This window comes from Jaculus jaculus, chromosome 1, assembly GCF_020740685.1.
Source record: "Jaculus jaculus isolate mJacJac1 chromosome 1, mJacJac1.mat.Y.cur, whole genome shotgun sequence".
Lineage (NCBI taxonomy): Eukaryota > Metazoa > Chordata > Mammalia > Rodentia > Dipodidae > Jaculus > Jaculus jaculus.
This window is the reverse complement of record NC_059102.1, coordinates 83,580,599-83,598,144: the sequence shown is the minus strand read 5'-3', so window position 1 is coordinate 83,598,144 and position 17,546 is coordinate 83,580,599. Positions and strand designations below refer to the sequence as shown.

The window sequence follows — 17,546 nt, the reverse complement described above, 5'->3', positions numbered from 1 at the left end:
AAGCCAGAGGCCCTGGCACATCCATTCTTTTTATCTGCCTCTCTAACAAATAAAAGTTTAAAAAAAAATGTTAAGACACAGCTGGTGACACATACCTTTGATCCCAGCACTTGAGAGGCAGAGGTAGGAGGATGACCATGAGTTCAAGACCAGCCTGAGACTACAAAGCAAGTTCCAGGTCAGATTAGGCTAGAGTGACGCCCTACCTCACAAAAATATATAATAATAACAATAATAATTTTAAATGTAACACATATAGCTCTACAAACTAAAAGCAAACAAAACAGATTTCTGAAGAGACAAGACCATTTTTAGAAGTGTGCTAGTGTGTTTTAATCAAGGTATTTGTCACTCAGTGTCTGCTCACCAAGTAAACAAAAGGGGAAGGAAAGCCATCTAAAACCAGACAAAATGCCATGCCAGTAACATAGCAAGGAATGTGGGACATACTAGGGCAGAGAATGACATTGATTTGACTCCAGCCTCCACTACTGCTTACTGAACCTGAGTGACTTATGACTGGCTTTTTCTTAGTGATAATTCTTTCCATAGATAGCATTTACCTGGCACATGGTAGGTGTTGGTGATTACACTGTAATTTTAGTAGATAAAAAGGAGCAGATAAAAAATGTTAACGGGAGATGTTACAAAAATTTGTAAATAGCACTTTGGATTCTGCTTAGAAAACGGAAGGCACAGCTGGGTGTGGAGGTGCATGCCTTTAATCCTAGCGCTTGGGAGGCAGAGGTAAGAGGATCACTGTGAGTTCAAGGCCACCCTGAGACTACAAAGTGAATTCCAGGCCAGCCGCCTGAGCAGCGTGGGCTAGAGTGAGAGACCCTACCTCAAAACACCAAAAAGAGGACAAGGAGGAAGAGGAAGGCATCAGCATCAAAGTACAAATGCTATAAATTGACTATGACTGGTTGTTTGAAAACAATATCCAAAGTTTCTTGAAGAATGACTGCACAGCTGGGCATGGTTGCACATGCTTTTAATCCCAGCACTCAGGAGGCAGAGGTAAGAGGATTGTGGTGAATTTGAGGCCTTCCTGGGACTACAGAGTGAGTTCCAGGTTAGCCTGAGCTACAGTGAGACCTTACCTCAGGAAAACAAACAAACAAAGAAACAAATAAACAAGAATGATTTTCAGATCTAACTCAAAGTTATTGACATGGCTGTTATGAAAGAGGGTAAATTCAGATTGTTTCTCATTAAATTGATCTTGAAGCAGAGATAGAAACTCTGATGAACTTATCTTAATGAGAACAAATATTTAAGTATAATTTCTGTATAAGCCATAATGCAAATTTCTATATTACTCAGAAAAGACTAGTATTTAGCTAGCCTGTGGGCAAGACAGGCACAAATTAAAATAGCCTAAGTATTACAATATGCATTATAATGGCCACATAAATACATAGGAGCCAGAGACACAAGCTCTCAAATATTCAAGAAAAACTGTAAGAAACAAGTGAATTTGGAGCTGAGTTGAATAATACAGCTGTGAAATTTCCCAGATCATAGTAAGCTGTCTTCTATCACGCTGAAACACTCAGCCAGTGCGGAATGCTTAAAGATACACAAATTCACAGTGCTGAAACAAGATGCAGGGATAAGGGATGAACAGTATAGAATGTTAACGTAGGAATCCAATTTTAAAATGATCTTATATGTCACTCTAAGAAGAAAGAGAACTAACAATTTATGTAGGTTGTAGAAAAGAAACTTGAAAAAAAAGGGGAGAGTATGCTGGTCCTTTTCCAAGCTCTACTTTCATTCTGTTTGTTCCCTTATTTTATTTATTTGACAAAGAAAGGAGGAGGAAGAGGGGGAGACATAGGAAGTGGGGTGGGGGTGGGGGGGAGAATGGGCATGCCAGTGCCTCCAGCCACTACAAATGAACTCCAGACACATGTGCCCCCTTGTGCATCTGGCTTACATGGGTCCTGGGGAATTGAACCAGGGTCCTTTGGCTTTATTCAAGGTACAGTTTCACTCTAGCTCAGACTGACCTGGAATTTACTATGTAGTCTCAGGCTGGTCTCAAATTCATAGCATTCCTCCTACTTCTGCCTCCCAAGTGCTGGGATTAAAAGGTGTGCACCATCATGCCAAGCCCAAATATTGTTTTAAAAAAATATTTTATTTTTATTTATTTGACAGAGAAAGAGAGGGAGGGAGGGAAGGAGAGCAAGAGAGAGAATGGGTGCCCCAGGGCTTCCAGCCACTGCAAACAAACTCCAGAAACATGCACCCCCTTGTGCATCTGGCTAATGTGGGTCCTGGGCAATTGAACCTGGGTCCTTTGGCTTTGCAGGCAAATGCCTTAACCACTAAACCATCCCTCCAGCCCTGTTTTTGTTTTAATGTACATACAGAGAGAGACTGCCTGTCCTGGAATGAACCAGTGAATCTAGATCTTCTTCCAGGGTGGTACCAGGTAACAGAACTAGTGCAATTTTGCCCTGTGCTGAAATTCAGCAGGACTGGGTCTTTCTCATTCTCAGGTAAACCATCACTTCCACCACTGTTGTAGACAGCTGGCCTGCCACTTTGCTTTCTACCAAGAGGTACCCAAAAAGATCTGTCCCATGAGGACTATCATACTGGAAAATACCAGCAAAGACTGACTTTAGACATCATCACCCTCTTTGACATTGGTCCTGGTACTGACAGGTCCTAGATACAGTGAAAGGTGAAGAAAGGGTGCTAACTAATGAGGCTCTTGGCCAACTCCAAACTTTTGCTGGAGGTAGTTATGACAGACTGAAACTCCTACAGAGTTTGAGATAGGAGAGTGAATAGCAGTCAAAGCTACAGTGAGTCTGGGGATGTAAGAGACAGAGTACCTGCTAAGCCCTTGGCTTAATCCCCAGCACCAAAACATGTATGAATGAATAATGAATAAATAAATGAGCATACTGTAGTGAAATCAGGTTGGAAGAAAATGGAAAAGAGGACTGAAAAAGTAGCTTAGTTAGTAAAGTTCTTGCTAGGCAAGCATGAAGACTTCATGACAGATGTGGTGGTGGGTGGTATGGTATGATGCCTCACATACTTGCCTAAGGTGGAAGGGAGGGTCACCTTTGATGGCTAGAGCAGAATGGGGGATGTTGCATTCTTCTGCCCCGTCTTTGTTTTCAGCAGGGGTCTATTTACTAATTCCAGAGCACATAGTACTTTGATGGTTTCTGCTCCCCTGAGGGAATGTGTATGACCACAGCCAGCTGTTTACATTTACATGGGATCTGTAGATTCAGTCTCAGGCACTCATGCTTGTGCAAGAAGTGAGGAAGTGCACTTAACCACTGAGCCACCTCTCCAACCCCTTGTTGGGCAGAGACAGGAGAATCCCTAGGGCTCATTGGTCAGCTAGGGTAGCCTAGTTGGCAAGCCTCAGGCCACTTAGAGACTTGTTTCAAATGAGGTGTATGGCATTCCTTGAGGTAACATATAAGGTTCTCTTTAGCCTCCACTAATGACATAAAGGAAGGAGTCACATGGAAGATGAAACATTTGCCGGGCGTGGTGGCGCACGCCTTTAATCCCAGCACTCGGGAGGCAGAGGTAGGAGGATCGCCGTGAGTTCAAGGCCACCCTGAGACTCCATAGTGAATTCCAGGTCAGCCTGAGCTAGAGTGAGACCCTACCTCGAAAAAAAAAAAAAAAAAGATGAAACATTTATCACAGCACTGATAAACCAGCCAGAGTAATCATTGTTTCCCTAGCTTTAAAAAAAATTTGTTTTGTTTTGTTTATTTATTTGAGAGTGACAGAGAATGAGGCCGATAGAGACCAAGAGAGAGAGAGAGGGAGAGAATGGGCACGCCAGGGCCTCCAGCCACTGCATACGAACTCCAGATGCATGCGCCCCCCCTTGTGCATCTGGCTAACGTGGGTCCTGGGGAATCAAGCCTCGAACCAGGGCCCTTAGGCTTCACAGGCAAGCACTTAACTTTTAAGCCATCTCTCCAGCCCTTCCCTAGCTTTTTTTTTTTTTTGGTGGTAGGGTTTCACTCTAACTCAGGCTGACCTAGAATTCACTACGTAGTCTCAGGGTGGCCTCGAATTAGTGATGACCATCCTACCTTTGCCTGGGATTAAAGGTGTATGCCACCACACCCGGCTATCCCTAGCTTATTATTCACCCCCCCACACACCTTTTTTTAGGCACAGAGATGAGGACCCCCTTACTTTGCTGATGTGCTCTGGGGCTTGGTCAGGAGTGTTGCTGAATTCTCCACCAATCTGGAGGTCACTGACACAGCAAATTGAATCTCTCAGTTCTGTGAGCTTTTGACTGCCCAACACCAGCATTGTCTGGTATGGCTTGTGTTCTTTGTGCTAAAAGTAAAACAGTAAATAAGTGTCTATTTACAAAAAACAATTAAACCACAAACACTATCAAGACCAGATCTACATGAAGTTATTGGTTTTCTTACACTATCCCCTGCCTTGACTTTCTTATAGAAACCCTTAAGAAAGTTGTGGCCTGTAATTTCCTCATGCTTTTGTGATCAAGACTGGTGCTTCCCACTGGGACCTTCTCTGATGTGGTGTGCCTTCTCCTGTCAGGAAATATAGGTAGTATGCATGAATTTGCTCTTGATGGCTTTTGTCTGTGTCATCACTCAATCACACCAACAAACTAAAAATCCCATGGGCACAAGTGAGATACCTGGCAACAGAAGCTACGGTTTATAATGAATTTATTAATAGACATTAAGGTTGTGAGTCTTTGGAATAGAACTTTCCCTAGTAGCACTATCTTAAATTCCCCTGAAAATTACTTAACTGAAGCCAGCAAGGTATATCCTATTCCCAGGGTATAAATCCAAAAAGGTCCATTTTAAAAAACTGGTTGGTAATTTGTGATGTTAAACAAGGTTATTAGTCCCAAATACACCCAAGATTCTTCATAAAAGCCTATTTACTTATGTGTATCTTATGTATGGTAATATTACAATTAAACTTCTGAGTTTAGGTCACATCAGTTTCGATAATCAAAAATAGATGCACTCTCTGATACGTGTATAGTATGTGCGAGGCTTGGGGTATGACTCCTAGCAAAGAAGAAAAATGACAGAAGAAAGGGAGGCAGAGAGGAGAAGGAACATACCTTTTGAGATAGAATACAGTTTTTGTTGTTTAAGGCAAGGTTTAGAAAAGTTTTTTGAGACTGCTAAGAAATTTCCAAGTATCCCTAGCTTGTTATCTTTATGTATTTTCAGTGAACTGTCTTTAGTTCATTTAGTAACTTCCCAAGGATTCTCAATTGGTGAACAAAGTTCATGTCATTCCCCTACCAGCTACCCACTTCGCAAAAACAAAACAAACAAGAACAAAAAACTATACTAAACAACAACAAAAAAAAAAAATCAAGAATTCAAGTTAGAATCACTATGGATATGGATGTATGTATACACATACACTTTCAGCTGCTTCCAGTACAAAAAAAATCAGCTACAAATTTTAGTATTATAACTGTAATCACTGGTCAAGAAATTCTAGATATGGTAGCCTAGGGATTGCAGGGCAAGCTGGGTAGCTAAGCTAGCAAATTGATGAGCTCTGAGTTCAAGTGAGACCCTCTGCCTCAGTAAATAAGGTGAAGAGTAAGATGTTAGAATTCATATGTCAGCACTTGTTTTATATTATTGATTTAACAGACAGCTTCTTGCTGCCACAAATGAACTTCATACACATGTATCACTATGTGTTTTACGTAGGTACTGAGGATTTGAACTCTGGCCATCAGGCTTTGCATGCAAGCACTGTTAACTGCTGAACCATCTTCCCAGCCCACCTGCATTTATTTTAAATCTAAGGAATATGACTTCAAATAAATAAAGCCTTTATTAAAAGTTACTTCTAGGGACTTGCCCAGTATACTTGGAGCCCTGGCTTGCACTTCCAGCACAAAAACCAAACCAAGTAACCAAACAAATCATGCAAATGTTGCTCATGTTATCCATGAAAGCCAAAAGATTTTACTACTGACCTTATTAAATATAACAGGGTACAAGATGTTCACAGACAGGATAAGCTCCCCTTCTTCAATCATGTCTTCAGGCTTTTCAGGTTTTTTCCCTACTGCATGAGATTCCTGAAGAAATAAATACCTTGAAATCAGTCACTGTTACTCATAGATGAGGCAATGCAGCACAGAGATAACTGGTAAGGGCTTTTAAGTCTTAGGTTTGGTGCCCAATTCTGCTTCAGGAAAATAATTAAAGCCTTGCTACATTAGTTTCATCTTTAATGAAAAGGACAGAAAACACTTATTTTACAAAAATGTTGATGAAATGTATATATACAGTATAGAATAAAATATTTGTCCCAGCACTTTGGAGGCTGAAGTAGGGCATGAAGAGATGGCTTAACATTAAGGTGTTTACCTGCAAAGCCTAATGACCGAGGTTCAATTCCCCAGAACCTAAGTAGGCCAGATGCACATTGTGGCGCAAGCATCTGGAGTTTGTCTGCAGTGGCTAGAGGCCTTGGCATGAACATTGTCTCTCATAAATAAATGTTTGTTTTATAATCAATAAACGAGGAGTTCTTTAATTTACGAGTCTTCATAAGATATACTGTACAATGCTCAATTATTATGTCATTAAGAGACATCAGGTCCATCTGTTTACTGAACTAAAAACATAGTATATAGTTTCATTTTGTAAAATGCAACAGCTGTCCTGAAATTTTTTTTTTTTTTTTTGGTTTTTCCAGGTAGGGTCTCACTCTGGTCCAGGCTGACCTGGAATTAACTCTGTAGTCTCAGGGTGGCCTTGAACTCAAGGCAATCCTCCTACCTCTGCCTCCCGGGTGCTGGGATTAAAGGCGTGCGCCACCACGCCCGGCTTCTGAAAATTTTTTAAATCACCAACACCTGAAGTAATAAAATCAGCTTCATTTATTAAAAAAAACTAACAAATTTATTATTATTATTTATTATTATTTTATAACAAATTTATATTTTATAAAAAAGAATTTTATAATACCCAACCCAGAGAAAGCGCAAACATTCAGATTACTAGTCAAACAAGTTAATTATTCCTGTAAATAAATGACAGATTCATATCTCAAAAGCCCACTGAACAAAAACAAGTAACATAAGGTGCTAAGTCAGTTGTCACAAATAAGCTCAGTGAACTATAGGAAACAAAGTTCATCAATTAGACTGACATTAGATTTCTGGTCAGAAAACATGGACAAGAAATAAGTGAGTTGACACACTTCAAGCCATGAAAGAAAACACTGTCAACCCAGGATCCTGACTCTAGCAAAATTATTCTTTAGGAATGATGGAGAAATTAAGACATTTTCAGATAAACAAAAGATGAGGGAGTTCTAGTGCTAGCAGACCTGATCTGTAAGAAACGTTACCAGGCTGGTGGCTCACTCCTGTACCTCCAGCAGTATGCCAGGCTGTAGCAGAAGTACAGCAGTGAGTTCAACATCAGTCTGAGCTACAGGATGAATGTCAGCCTGGGATACAGTAAGACCCTGACTAAAAAAAAAAGAGCTACGGAGTGGCTGGAGAGAGACAACTTAGTGGTTAAGGGCACTTGCCTGTGAAACCTAAAGACCTAAATTCAATTCCCATTATCCACATAAGCCAGATGTAAAAGGTGGTGCGTATGTCTGGAGTTTGTTTGCAGTGGCTGGAGGCCCTGACGTGCCCATTCTATCTACCTCTTTATCTCTCTCTCTCAAATAAAAATTACACACACATACACACACAAAAGCTGGAGTTCTTCATGCAGAAATAAAATAAATAAGGACTGGGGAGATGGATCAATGGTTAAGGGCACTTGCTTGCAAAGTTTGCTGATCCAGGTTCAATTCTCCAGTACCACAAAAAGTGGTGCATGCATCTAGAGTTTATTTGCAGTGGCAAGACGTCCTGGGCCCACTCATTTTCCCTCCCCCCACCGGCCCATAAATAAATAAAATAACTGTGTAAGTAATTTAAAAGCCTAGTTAGAGAACTTCATGAGCTGGCACTGTACAAACAGCAGCTACCGATCCAGAGGAACTGAGTTTCATATGGCTAAATCAGTGGTACAATCACTCTTTTCTTTCAGTAAGGCAGAAGAGTAATAAGCAGTCTCCTCAACAATAAGGGGTGCACGATCCATTTGGTGAGCAGCAGGGAAGGGAAGGGTAGAGGTGAAATATTTGGTCTCAGGCTGGAGTAAGTGGTAAAGTGCATTCCTAACCATATACAAGGCAATGAACGGGTTAGATCCCCAGCACTGGGTGAAAGGGGTTATCTTGGAAGTTTTCTTATCTTAATTTTATCACATCTGATCATATAACTAAAGCCATCCAAGAATATCTGAAGCTAAAAACCTTCACAGCATGGTATTGGTATTTTGGGTTTTTTTTGCTAACTTCCTAGAATCCCCTTTCTCTTTGGCTGTGTTTGTCAGGAGTGGGGAAATCTTGAATAGCCTATGCACAAAACTTTAAAAATGTTATTTTGAAACTTTGCTTATGGGTTTGGAATGTCTATGACACCGATCTGGCATGAGAACTCTCTGCAGTCTGCTGATCTTTGTTTCTTGTGCCACCAAATTACTACTTTTAGGTGAGATTTCTTTGGCACCTATTAAACCCTGCAGTTTACTGATTTAAAATATTCCTTTTTGTTAGGGTCTTGTGGTGGGTTGATTCAGGTGTCCTCCTAAACTTATGTATTCTGAATGCTAGATCCTCAACTAGTGTTAATTTGGGAATTGAAGCCTCCTGGAGGCAGTGTATTGTTGGAGGAGGGCATATGGGTGTTATAGCCAGCTTCCCCTTGCCAGTGTTTGGCACACTCTCCTGCTGCTGTTGTCCACCTGATATTGGCCAGGGGGTGATGTTCACCCTCTGCTCATACCATCATTTTCCCTGCCATCATGGAATTTCCCTTTGAGTCTGTAAGCCAAAATAAACCCTTTCCTCCTATAAACTGCTTTTTGTTGGGTTCTTTCTGCAGCAAGGCGAAGCTGACTCCAACAGTAAAATTGGTACCAGACGAGTGTGATCATTGCTGCTAGAAACATGACTGTGTGGCTTCTGGCCTTTCGGAGCTCATCAGTGAGAGGAATGTGGAAGGATTTGAAACCTCGGCCTAAGAGACACCTTGCAGTGCTATAAATACAGCTTGATGCACCTTTCTGGTCAGAGTTGAAGGACCTGAAAGCAGTAAGAACTGTGGACTGTGAGGATTGACTTTTATGAGGGTGAGAAAGAGCTTTGTTAGGACTGGGCTAGAAGCAGGTCATGTGAGAAGCCTGCTGTTATCTGTGTCCTAAGAACTTGTGCAGTAGAAATGGATTAGTATGAGCAGAGGTATATGGCACAGAAAGAAATGAAATATTTGAGTTGAAACTGCTGCCCTTTCAGCTGCAATTATTTGAGCAATTACAACCACGGAGATGGGGCCAGGTAATCTGCACTGACCAGAAGGAAGAATGTGGACTCTTTTGAAATAATGGGCTTGAATGCTGATAAAGTGTGCTGTTCTTCAAAGTTGGCTTTATTCCCCCCTGAATTAACAAGGTGGTAGCAATGGTAGTTTAAATGGATATCCCCCAAAGACTCAGGAGTTGTTTTCAAATATCTAAAAATAATTTTTAAATTTTTATTTATTATTTTTGAGAGAGGGAAAGGGGGGGGAGAGAGAGAGAGAGAGAGAGAGAAAGAGAGAAAGAAAGAGAAAGAGAATGGGTGCGCCATAGCTTCCAGCCACTGCAAACGAACTCCAGATGCACATGCTACCTTGTGCATCTGGCTTACATTGATACTGGGGAATTGAACCGAGGTCCTTTGGCTTTGCAGGCAAGCGCCTTAACTGCTAAGCCATCTCTCCAGCTCCATTTTTTAAAAAAATTAATTTATTTATTTGAAAAAGGGAGACAGAGTGAGAGAATGGGCACACCAGGCTGCTGGAAACAAATTAGATGCATTTGCCACCTTGTGCATCTGTCTTACTTACACAGGTCCTAGAGAATTGAACCTGGGTCCTTTGGCCTTACAGGCAAGCACCCTAACTATAACCCTAAGCCATTGCTCCAGCCCCATGATTTTTTTTTCATTTTATTTTAATTTGAGAGAAAGGCACACAGACAGAGAGAATGGACATGCCAGGGCCTCCAGCCACCACCGTAAATGAACTACAGTCACATGCACCATTTTGTGCATCTGGCTTACATGGGTCTTGGGGAATTGTACCGGGATCCTTAGACTTTGTAGGCAAGCACCTTAACAGTTAAGTCATTTCCCCAGCCCAGTCCTCATGAATTTTATTCAAGCTAGTAACTTGGTGTCACTGTGGGCAAATCCTAAGTCCAATCCTAAGGTGTTTGGGGCAGATCTGAAAATTCCAGCTAAAGATATACAAAGTGCTGGAATTCTGTATGTGTGTTTGCTGATGCTGGTGGTGGTTTCTCTCTGTGAGTACCTGTGAAGGCAGACCAGCTTCTTCTGCCATTACAAAACTTCTCTATCTGTAAGTTTCACTAAATCCCTTTCTCCATAACTTGTGTCTGGTTTGAAAGTTCATCCCAGCAACCTAAAGCAGACTATGACAGTTGCCCACCTGGTATTATGGAGTATAACAAATGCAGAAAATTGAGGGTCACTGAAATTTCAACAGGGTTTTGTTTTGGCCATGGGCAGTGTGAATCAGGTTTGTGGGATTACCTGTGTAGAGACCTGATGGAGTCATGAAAATGAACTGTAGGTTGCAGTAAAGACCCAATGGAGATGCCAGGACTACAGGATAGCTGCCAAGGAGAGCTGCTGACATGGGATGAAGTTTTCTGGGACCATGAAGTAACCTGGCTGGAGGGACGGAACTGGAACTCCAGAGACTTGTCACTGGTTAGAATTTATCAGGCGTAGAGCTACAGTTTTATGTTTGCCCTCTATATTTGTTAAATTTTGTATTTGTTCTGTGCCATTATGTTTTTTATTTTTTACCTCGTGTATTAAGGCTCAGACTTTGGACTATGGGGACATCTGAAGAGCACTGAGATGGATAAAAACTATGGGGACTTTTAAAGTTGGACTGAAAACATTGCATTTTGCATTATGGATGGTTATCAGTTTATAGGGGCCAGGGGTGGAATGTGGTGGTGTGAATAGGTGTCCTCCATAACTTATGTGTTCTGAATGCTAGGTCCCCAGCTGGTGGTAACTTGGGAATTGGAGCCTCTTGGAGGCAGTGTATTATTGGGGGCAGGCTTATGGGTGGTATAGCCAGCTTCCTTTTGCCAATTTTTGGCATACTTTCCTACTGCTGTTGCCCACCTGATGTTGGCCAGGAGGTGATGTCCACCCTCTGCTCATGCTATTGTTTTTTCTGCCATCATGGAGGCTCCCCTGAAGTCAGTACATCAAAGTAAACTTTCTCCTCCCAAGCTGCTCTTGGTCAGGTTCTTTGTGCCAGCAATACAAGTCTGACTACAACAGTTTTCTTTGGGGTAGGCTGGGAGAAAGAGAGCCCCACAGTGCATCTATTTTGATACTGAATCATGACAAGTTTCTTTCTAAAATAAAGAACCAATACTTCCCGCAAAGAAGATGATATAGGGCTGGAGAGATGGCTTAGCGGTTAAGTGCTTGCCTGTGAAGCCTAAGGACCCCGGTTCGAGGCTCGGTTCCCCAGGTCCCACGTTAGCCAGATGCACAAGGGGGCACACGCGTCTGGAGTTCATTTGCAGAGGCTGGAAGCCCTGGCGCGCCCATTCTCTCTCTCTCCCTCTATCTGTCTTTCTCTCTGTGTCTGTCTCTCTCAAATAAATAAATAAATAATAAAAAAAAAGATGATTATTTCACTGCATCATCAATGAACAACCTAATAAAGAAATTAAGAATGTAATTTAGAATAACCTCATCAAAAAGGGATATAATTGGGGTAGGATAATAGCTCAGTGGTTAATAGCACTTACCACTTAAACAGAGGGTCTCCTGGGCTGGAGAACACCAAATTAACTTCCTAGATCCCACATAAAAAGCCAGATATGACCACACACATCTGTAACCCTAGTTTGCTGACAGGGCTGAGACCAGAGAGCTGGGACTTGCAGTTCTGGGTTCAGAGAAACCCTTTCTCATGAAAAGAATGAGAATGAATGAGAAGACGACAAAGTTCTCCTCTGGCCTCCTCATGCACACACAGGGCATGTGCATCCATACACACACAGGATAAAATTTAACTATGTTTGATCATTCTCCCAAAAGTTACTATGTTATAATCCTGATCTCTACAGTGCCAGTATAAGGAAGATGCTCTGGTACCTCTAAGATGTGGGCATAGTAGGAGGATTTTAGGGCTACTGCAGGCATGCTCTCAAAGTTATAAAGCTATTTCTGCTTGGACTTGCGATATTATTGAAACATCAATACTCTCCAAAGTGTACTGTGGGGGCAGGCTTATGGGTGTTATAGCCAGTCTTCCCTTGTCAGTGTTTGGCACATTCTTCTATTACTACTGTCCACCTTATGTTGGCCAGAGGGTGATGTCCACACTCTGCTCATGCCATCATTTTCCCCTGCCATCATGGAGCTTCCCCTCGAGTCTGTAGGCCAAAACAACCCCCCCCCCCTTTCCCCAAAAGCTGCTCTTGGTCAAGTGATTTCTATCAGCAGAAATCTGCAACAGCATCTCTAAAATAGAAGATTTTATTTAGCCACAGAAATGAAGTTCTAATATAATGGATGAATCTTCTCGAAGAGAGACTCATGAGTTATTCCTTAACAATACAGAATTTCCATTTGGGATAGTGAAAAAGTTGTAGAAAGTGGTGATCAGTAAATAGCATTCTGAATATATTTAACATCATTTTGCTGAACACTTACAAGTTAAAATTATGGTGAGGTTTTTTTTTTTGTTGTTGTTCTTTTTGTTTTGAGGTAGGGTATCACTCTAGCCCAGGCTGGCTCAAGCTAACAGGGATCCTCTTACCTCTACTACCATGCACTTGCATGCAAAGCCTACAGAACCAGGTTCAGTTCTCCAGCTCATCTTCACTTTACCTTCGGGTTTTATACATGAAATAATGGGTTATGACTAAGAATGTGGTTAACACAAAATAAAGAGCAGAACGAAAAGACTAGCAGAAATCACTGGGTGGTAAACAGGCATAACTTTAGTCTAATGTTAGCTGAACTATATGCAGAGATCTGAGCATCAAGTAAGTAGTCACTTGAGGTTGTGGGTTATTTATTTTCTCCACTAATAGTCAATAATAGTTTACTGTTTCATGGGAAAAGGGTAAAAAGATGAGCCTTACCATTTCATATGCAAATGTTTCTTGTCTGCAGGCACGATCTATGGTGATGTTTTCTTCTCTGTATTCCAGGAGTCCTTTCCTAACACTTGTAGAAAAATCAAAAGGTCACCATTCTTAGCTGGATGTTTACTTCCAACATTTAAGTTTCTTGATAATGCTAGATACTTAGAAGCTAAGATGAGCCAGGCAAGCATTCTACTGCTGAGCTACACACACCAGCCACAATATTAAGATTTGTGTTTTGGACTACTTTCATACTTTAGTTTTCACATAGCAGAATCCCTTTTAATCTCACCCAATTTCTTCCTAACATAAAATCACAGAATTCTGAAGAACATAAACTAACAAAATGATTATCTGCTATAGGTATTTCCCCAACTTTACACTTTTAATTTATACTGTTTCTTCACCCAGGAATTTCAGTATTTATTATTATTTTTTTTTCTTCAACATTTATTATTGTGGCATAGGCCTAGTGGTAATCTTCTATTCGCTAGAATTCTATCATGAGGAAAGCTTGTCTCTATCCAATAACTTAATTATTTATATTAATACAAACTCAAATTTATTCCATGGGTTTGAATCTAATATAGTATCGTTTTGTTGCTTAAATTATTTCAGCTTTGAGAGGGGGAGGGGATATGATGGAGAATGGAGTTTCAAAGGGGAAAGTGGGGAAGGGAGGGCATTACCATGGGATATTGTTAACAATCATGAAGTTGTTAATAAAAAACAATTATTTCAGCTTTGGTCACAAGGAGCCCCTTCAAGTTGGTTTCTGGGCATTCAGCAGACCCTATTGCAGTGATCTGAGAATCAAGTAATCCATATGTATTTGTGGATTGTTAGGGAAGATCATTCCCTTACTGTGTGGAACCACATGGGCATTAAATAAAAGTTCATATTGGGGGCTGAAGAGATGGCTTGATGGCTAAGGCACTTACCTGCAAAGCCTACAGAACCAGGTTCAGTTCTCCAGTACCCATTTAGGCGAGATGCATGTGGTGGTGCATGCACCTGGAGTTCATTTGCAGTGACTAGAGGACCTGATATGTCCATTCTCTCTCTCTCTCTCAAAAAAATAATAAGAAAAGTTCATCTTGTACTTTTCCTGTTCAAATTCTACACCTGTCACTTTCAGGAGCATGAGATCCTTTACTAGAGAAATGTTTGTTTGTTTGTTTGACATAGGGTCTCCTATAGCCCACCCTGGCCTCAACTCACCAGTAGCTGAGGATGAACTTCAACTCCTGATCCTCCTGCCTCCACCTCCCAAATACTGGGATTATGTGTGGGTACCACAATGGTCAACCTCGGATTATATTTACAGATCCCAGTATCTAGGCACTATGGGTCATTATTACTTGAATTACTGCTTCTAAGCCTTTCAGCTGAGACAAGCAGCAAACATACAAACATTAATCCATGCATGTACAAACACCTATTTCTATATCCTTGTTATATATTTAAAACTATGAGTTTATATGCAGGCATGATGACAGATGCCTTTAATTCCAGTACTTGGGAGGCAGAGGTAGAAGGATTGCCATGCGTTGGAGGCCAGCCTGAGACTACAAGTTGACTTCCAAGTCAGCCTGGGCTAGAGTGAGACCCTACCTCAAAAAACCAAACAAAAGCACAAACAACAACAATAAAAAACTATGAGCTTTACATATATGGATACTTCTAAACCAAAACTACAGCCTTCAACTTCTCCTTGTTTGTCTTTCCATACAAGTGAGAAAGCCAGCTCCCACCACGGGTAACCTATTATTTGTTCACGTCTACAGACTATGTAAACAGTTACAGAATCGTTAACCTATTTATACTCCCATAATAACTGCTAACTTATCAGTTCATTTTCTTCCTTCAGTTTACAATACTATTGTCAAGATATGCTTAGACTTAAACTGATTCTTGTTTCCACACTCTTCAGTGCACGTTACTCATTTGTTAGGTTTTTTTTTTTTTTTTGTATTCTACTATTATCATTTTAGTTTGGGGGGTAGGGTCGCTCTCTAGCCTAGGATGACCTGGAATTCACTATGTAGTCTCAGGCTGGGCTTGAACTCACAGCAATCCTCCTTTCTCTGCCTCCTGAGTGTTGCGGTTAAAGGACTGCACCACCATGTCCCGTTTTTTGTTTTTTTGTTTTTTTTTTTTTTAATTTTTTGAGGTAGGGTCTCACTCTAGCTCAGGCTGACCTAGAATTCACTATGTAGTCTAAGGGTGGCCTTGAATTCATGGTTATCCTCCTACCCCTCCCTCCTTAGTGTTGGGATTAAAGGTGTGCTGTACCACCATGCCTGGCCCCATTTGTATTCTATTTGGAGTACCATCACTCACAACCTGATTGATTTTGTCTGACTACTTTTGGGGTTTCGTGAACGACATGTAGAAATATTACTATGGTTCTAAAAAGTAAAGTGTCATGCTCTTCTTGGTCCCTACTAATCTGTTCCTATTCCCTGACTTCTTCCTGCCCATTCCCACCCACCCCCTACAGTCAGTTTCTATAGTTCTACTTTATATGCCTTTGTTCAATACACAGATACTGTGTATTTTATTGACTCCTATCAGTCTGAGCTCCATCAAAAGGACAAAAACTGAACTGTAATTTAAGCAGAGAAAACCTAATCTGAACAATTATTAACTTTATAGCTGGGCATAGCTGGCTCATCCTTATAATTCTAGTTGTTGAGGGGCTCAGGTAGCAATATATTCAGAGTTTTATTGCTTGAATCTGCAGCCACCTGTTTTATTGCTTGAATCTGCAGCCACCTGGCTGGAGGCGGTGCCACTGGGTGGATCTTAGGGTCTAGCCATAAGGTGTGGTGGTGGGTTTGAGATTTCAATCTAAAGATATGCAAAGTCCCTAGTTCTGCCCGGAGTTCCTAAAGTGTGCTGTGTGGCTTTTGGCTTCTCCCTCTGCTTGGCCCTTCTTCTACCATTATGGAACTTCCCCTGGATCTGTAAGCTTCAGTAAATATCCCTTCCTCCATAACTATGCTTGGTCTGGAAGTTCATCTCAGCAAACCTGAAGCTGTCTAATACAGAAATTGGTACCAAGAGTGGGGTGAGATGAACCTGACCATGTGGATGTTGTTCTTTTGGAACCTTTGCTTTGAAGGAATACATATGGACTTGGTGCTTGCCAAGTGAAGATGCCTTCTGGAGTGGTAAGCCAAATTTTATGGACTATTCTGATGAGTTTGAATGCTAAGTGCAGACATAATGAACTTCAAGGCTTGGCTTATGAGCTTTCTAAGGGGAAGGAAAGACTGCACAGGACTTTGTTGGAACTAGGCTACTGGCAAAAGGGCTGGCTGTGTCCTGCTGCTCAGGCCCAGACAGTTTGAACAAGGTTAAATTTGTAATGGACTGAAATACTTGGTTAAAGATGCTGGACTGAAATTTAAGACTTTAAGTTGGAAAACCTCAAGCAAGTTAAAATTATAGGCACTGACAGTGATTTTAGGTTACTGAAGCTGCTACTGTCAACACATTAGCTTAAGGAAGATGGTCCAACTGCTTTATGTTAAAACAATGGAGAAGATGCCTGAGGAAAGACTATCACAGAAATGCAAACTCTTTTGGAAAGAGTTGACTAGAGAAGGAACCTGCTTTTCAAGATTAGGATTTGTTTCGTCCCTGAATTAAGAATATGGCTGTGTCCTGCACACCTAGTATTAGTTTTGGAAGCATAAAAAAATGCATGGGAGTGCACAAAATTCCAGGAGCCACTGATGTGGAGGCAGGGCGTGATGACCCTGATAGGCTGAAAGAGCCCTTGGAAGATGGACTGTGGTTTGCATGGATTGCAATGTTGGCCTGGGATGGAAGTGTTCCCTGGCTACTCTGCCCAGCTGGAAGGGCAGAATTGGAAAATCTGGAGACTGTCAGTCTCCTATTATATTGAACTTGAACTGCAGAAGTCTCGTATTTGTTTGATGGTCTCTCCTTGCTATGCCTTATACTAGTTGAAAATGTTTACTCTGTGCCTGTGTATGTTGAAAGTACTAAACTTGTTTGATTTTATAGGATTCACTGTCTTAAGTTGGTTAAGACTGTGGGGACCTTTAAAATTGGACTGAATACAGTTTACAATGTATAATGGTTTTAAATCTACTAGGGGCCAGGGGTGGGATGTGGTAGTTTGAATGGATGGCCCCCTATATATTCAGTGTTTTATTAGCTTGTACTTTGGATCTGCAGTCACCTGGCTGGAGGTGGTGTCATTGGGCGGATCTTAGG

The 17,546-nt window shown here is 41.3% G+C and overlaps 1 protein-coding gene across 1 annotated transcript in view; it reads right to left on the bottom strand.

The window, feature by feature from the left end:
• Positions 1-17,546, bottom strand: part of Snapc3 (small nuclear RNA activating complex polypeptide 3) — a 50,711-nt gene that overhangs the window by 17,428 nt on the left and 15,737 nt on the right. The window contains exons 3-5 of the mRNA XM_004658512.2: positions 13,293-13,377; positions 6,005-6,109; positions 4,198-4,347 (exon numbers count right to left, since the gene is read on the bottom strand). Of these exons, the coding sequence (XP_004658569.1) occupies positions 4,198-4,347; positions 6,005-6,109; positions 13,293-13,377 (340 nt within the window). The remainder of the gene's footprint in view (positions 1-4,197; positions 4,348-6,004; positions 6,110-13,292; positions 13,378-17,546) is intronic.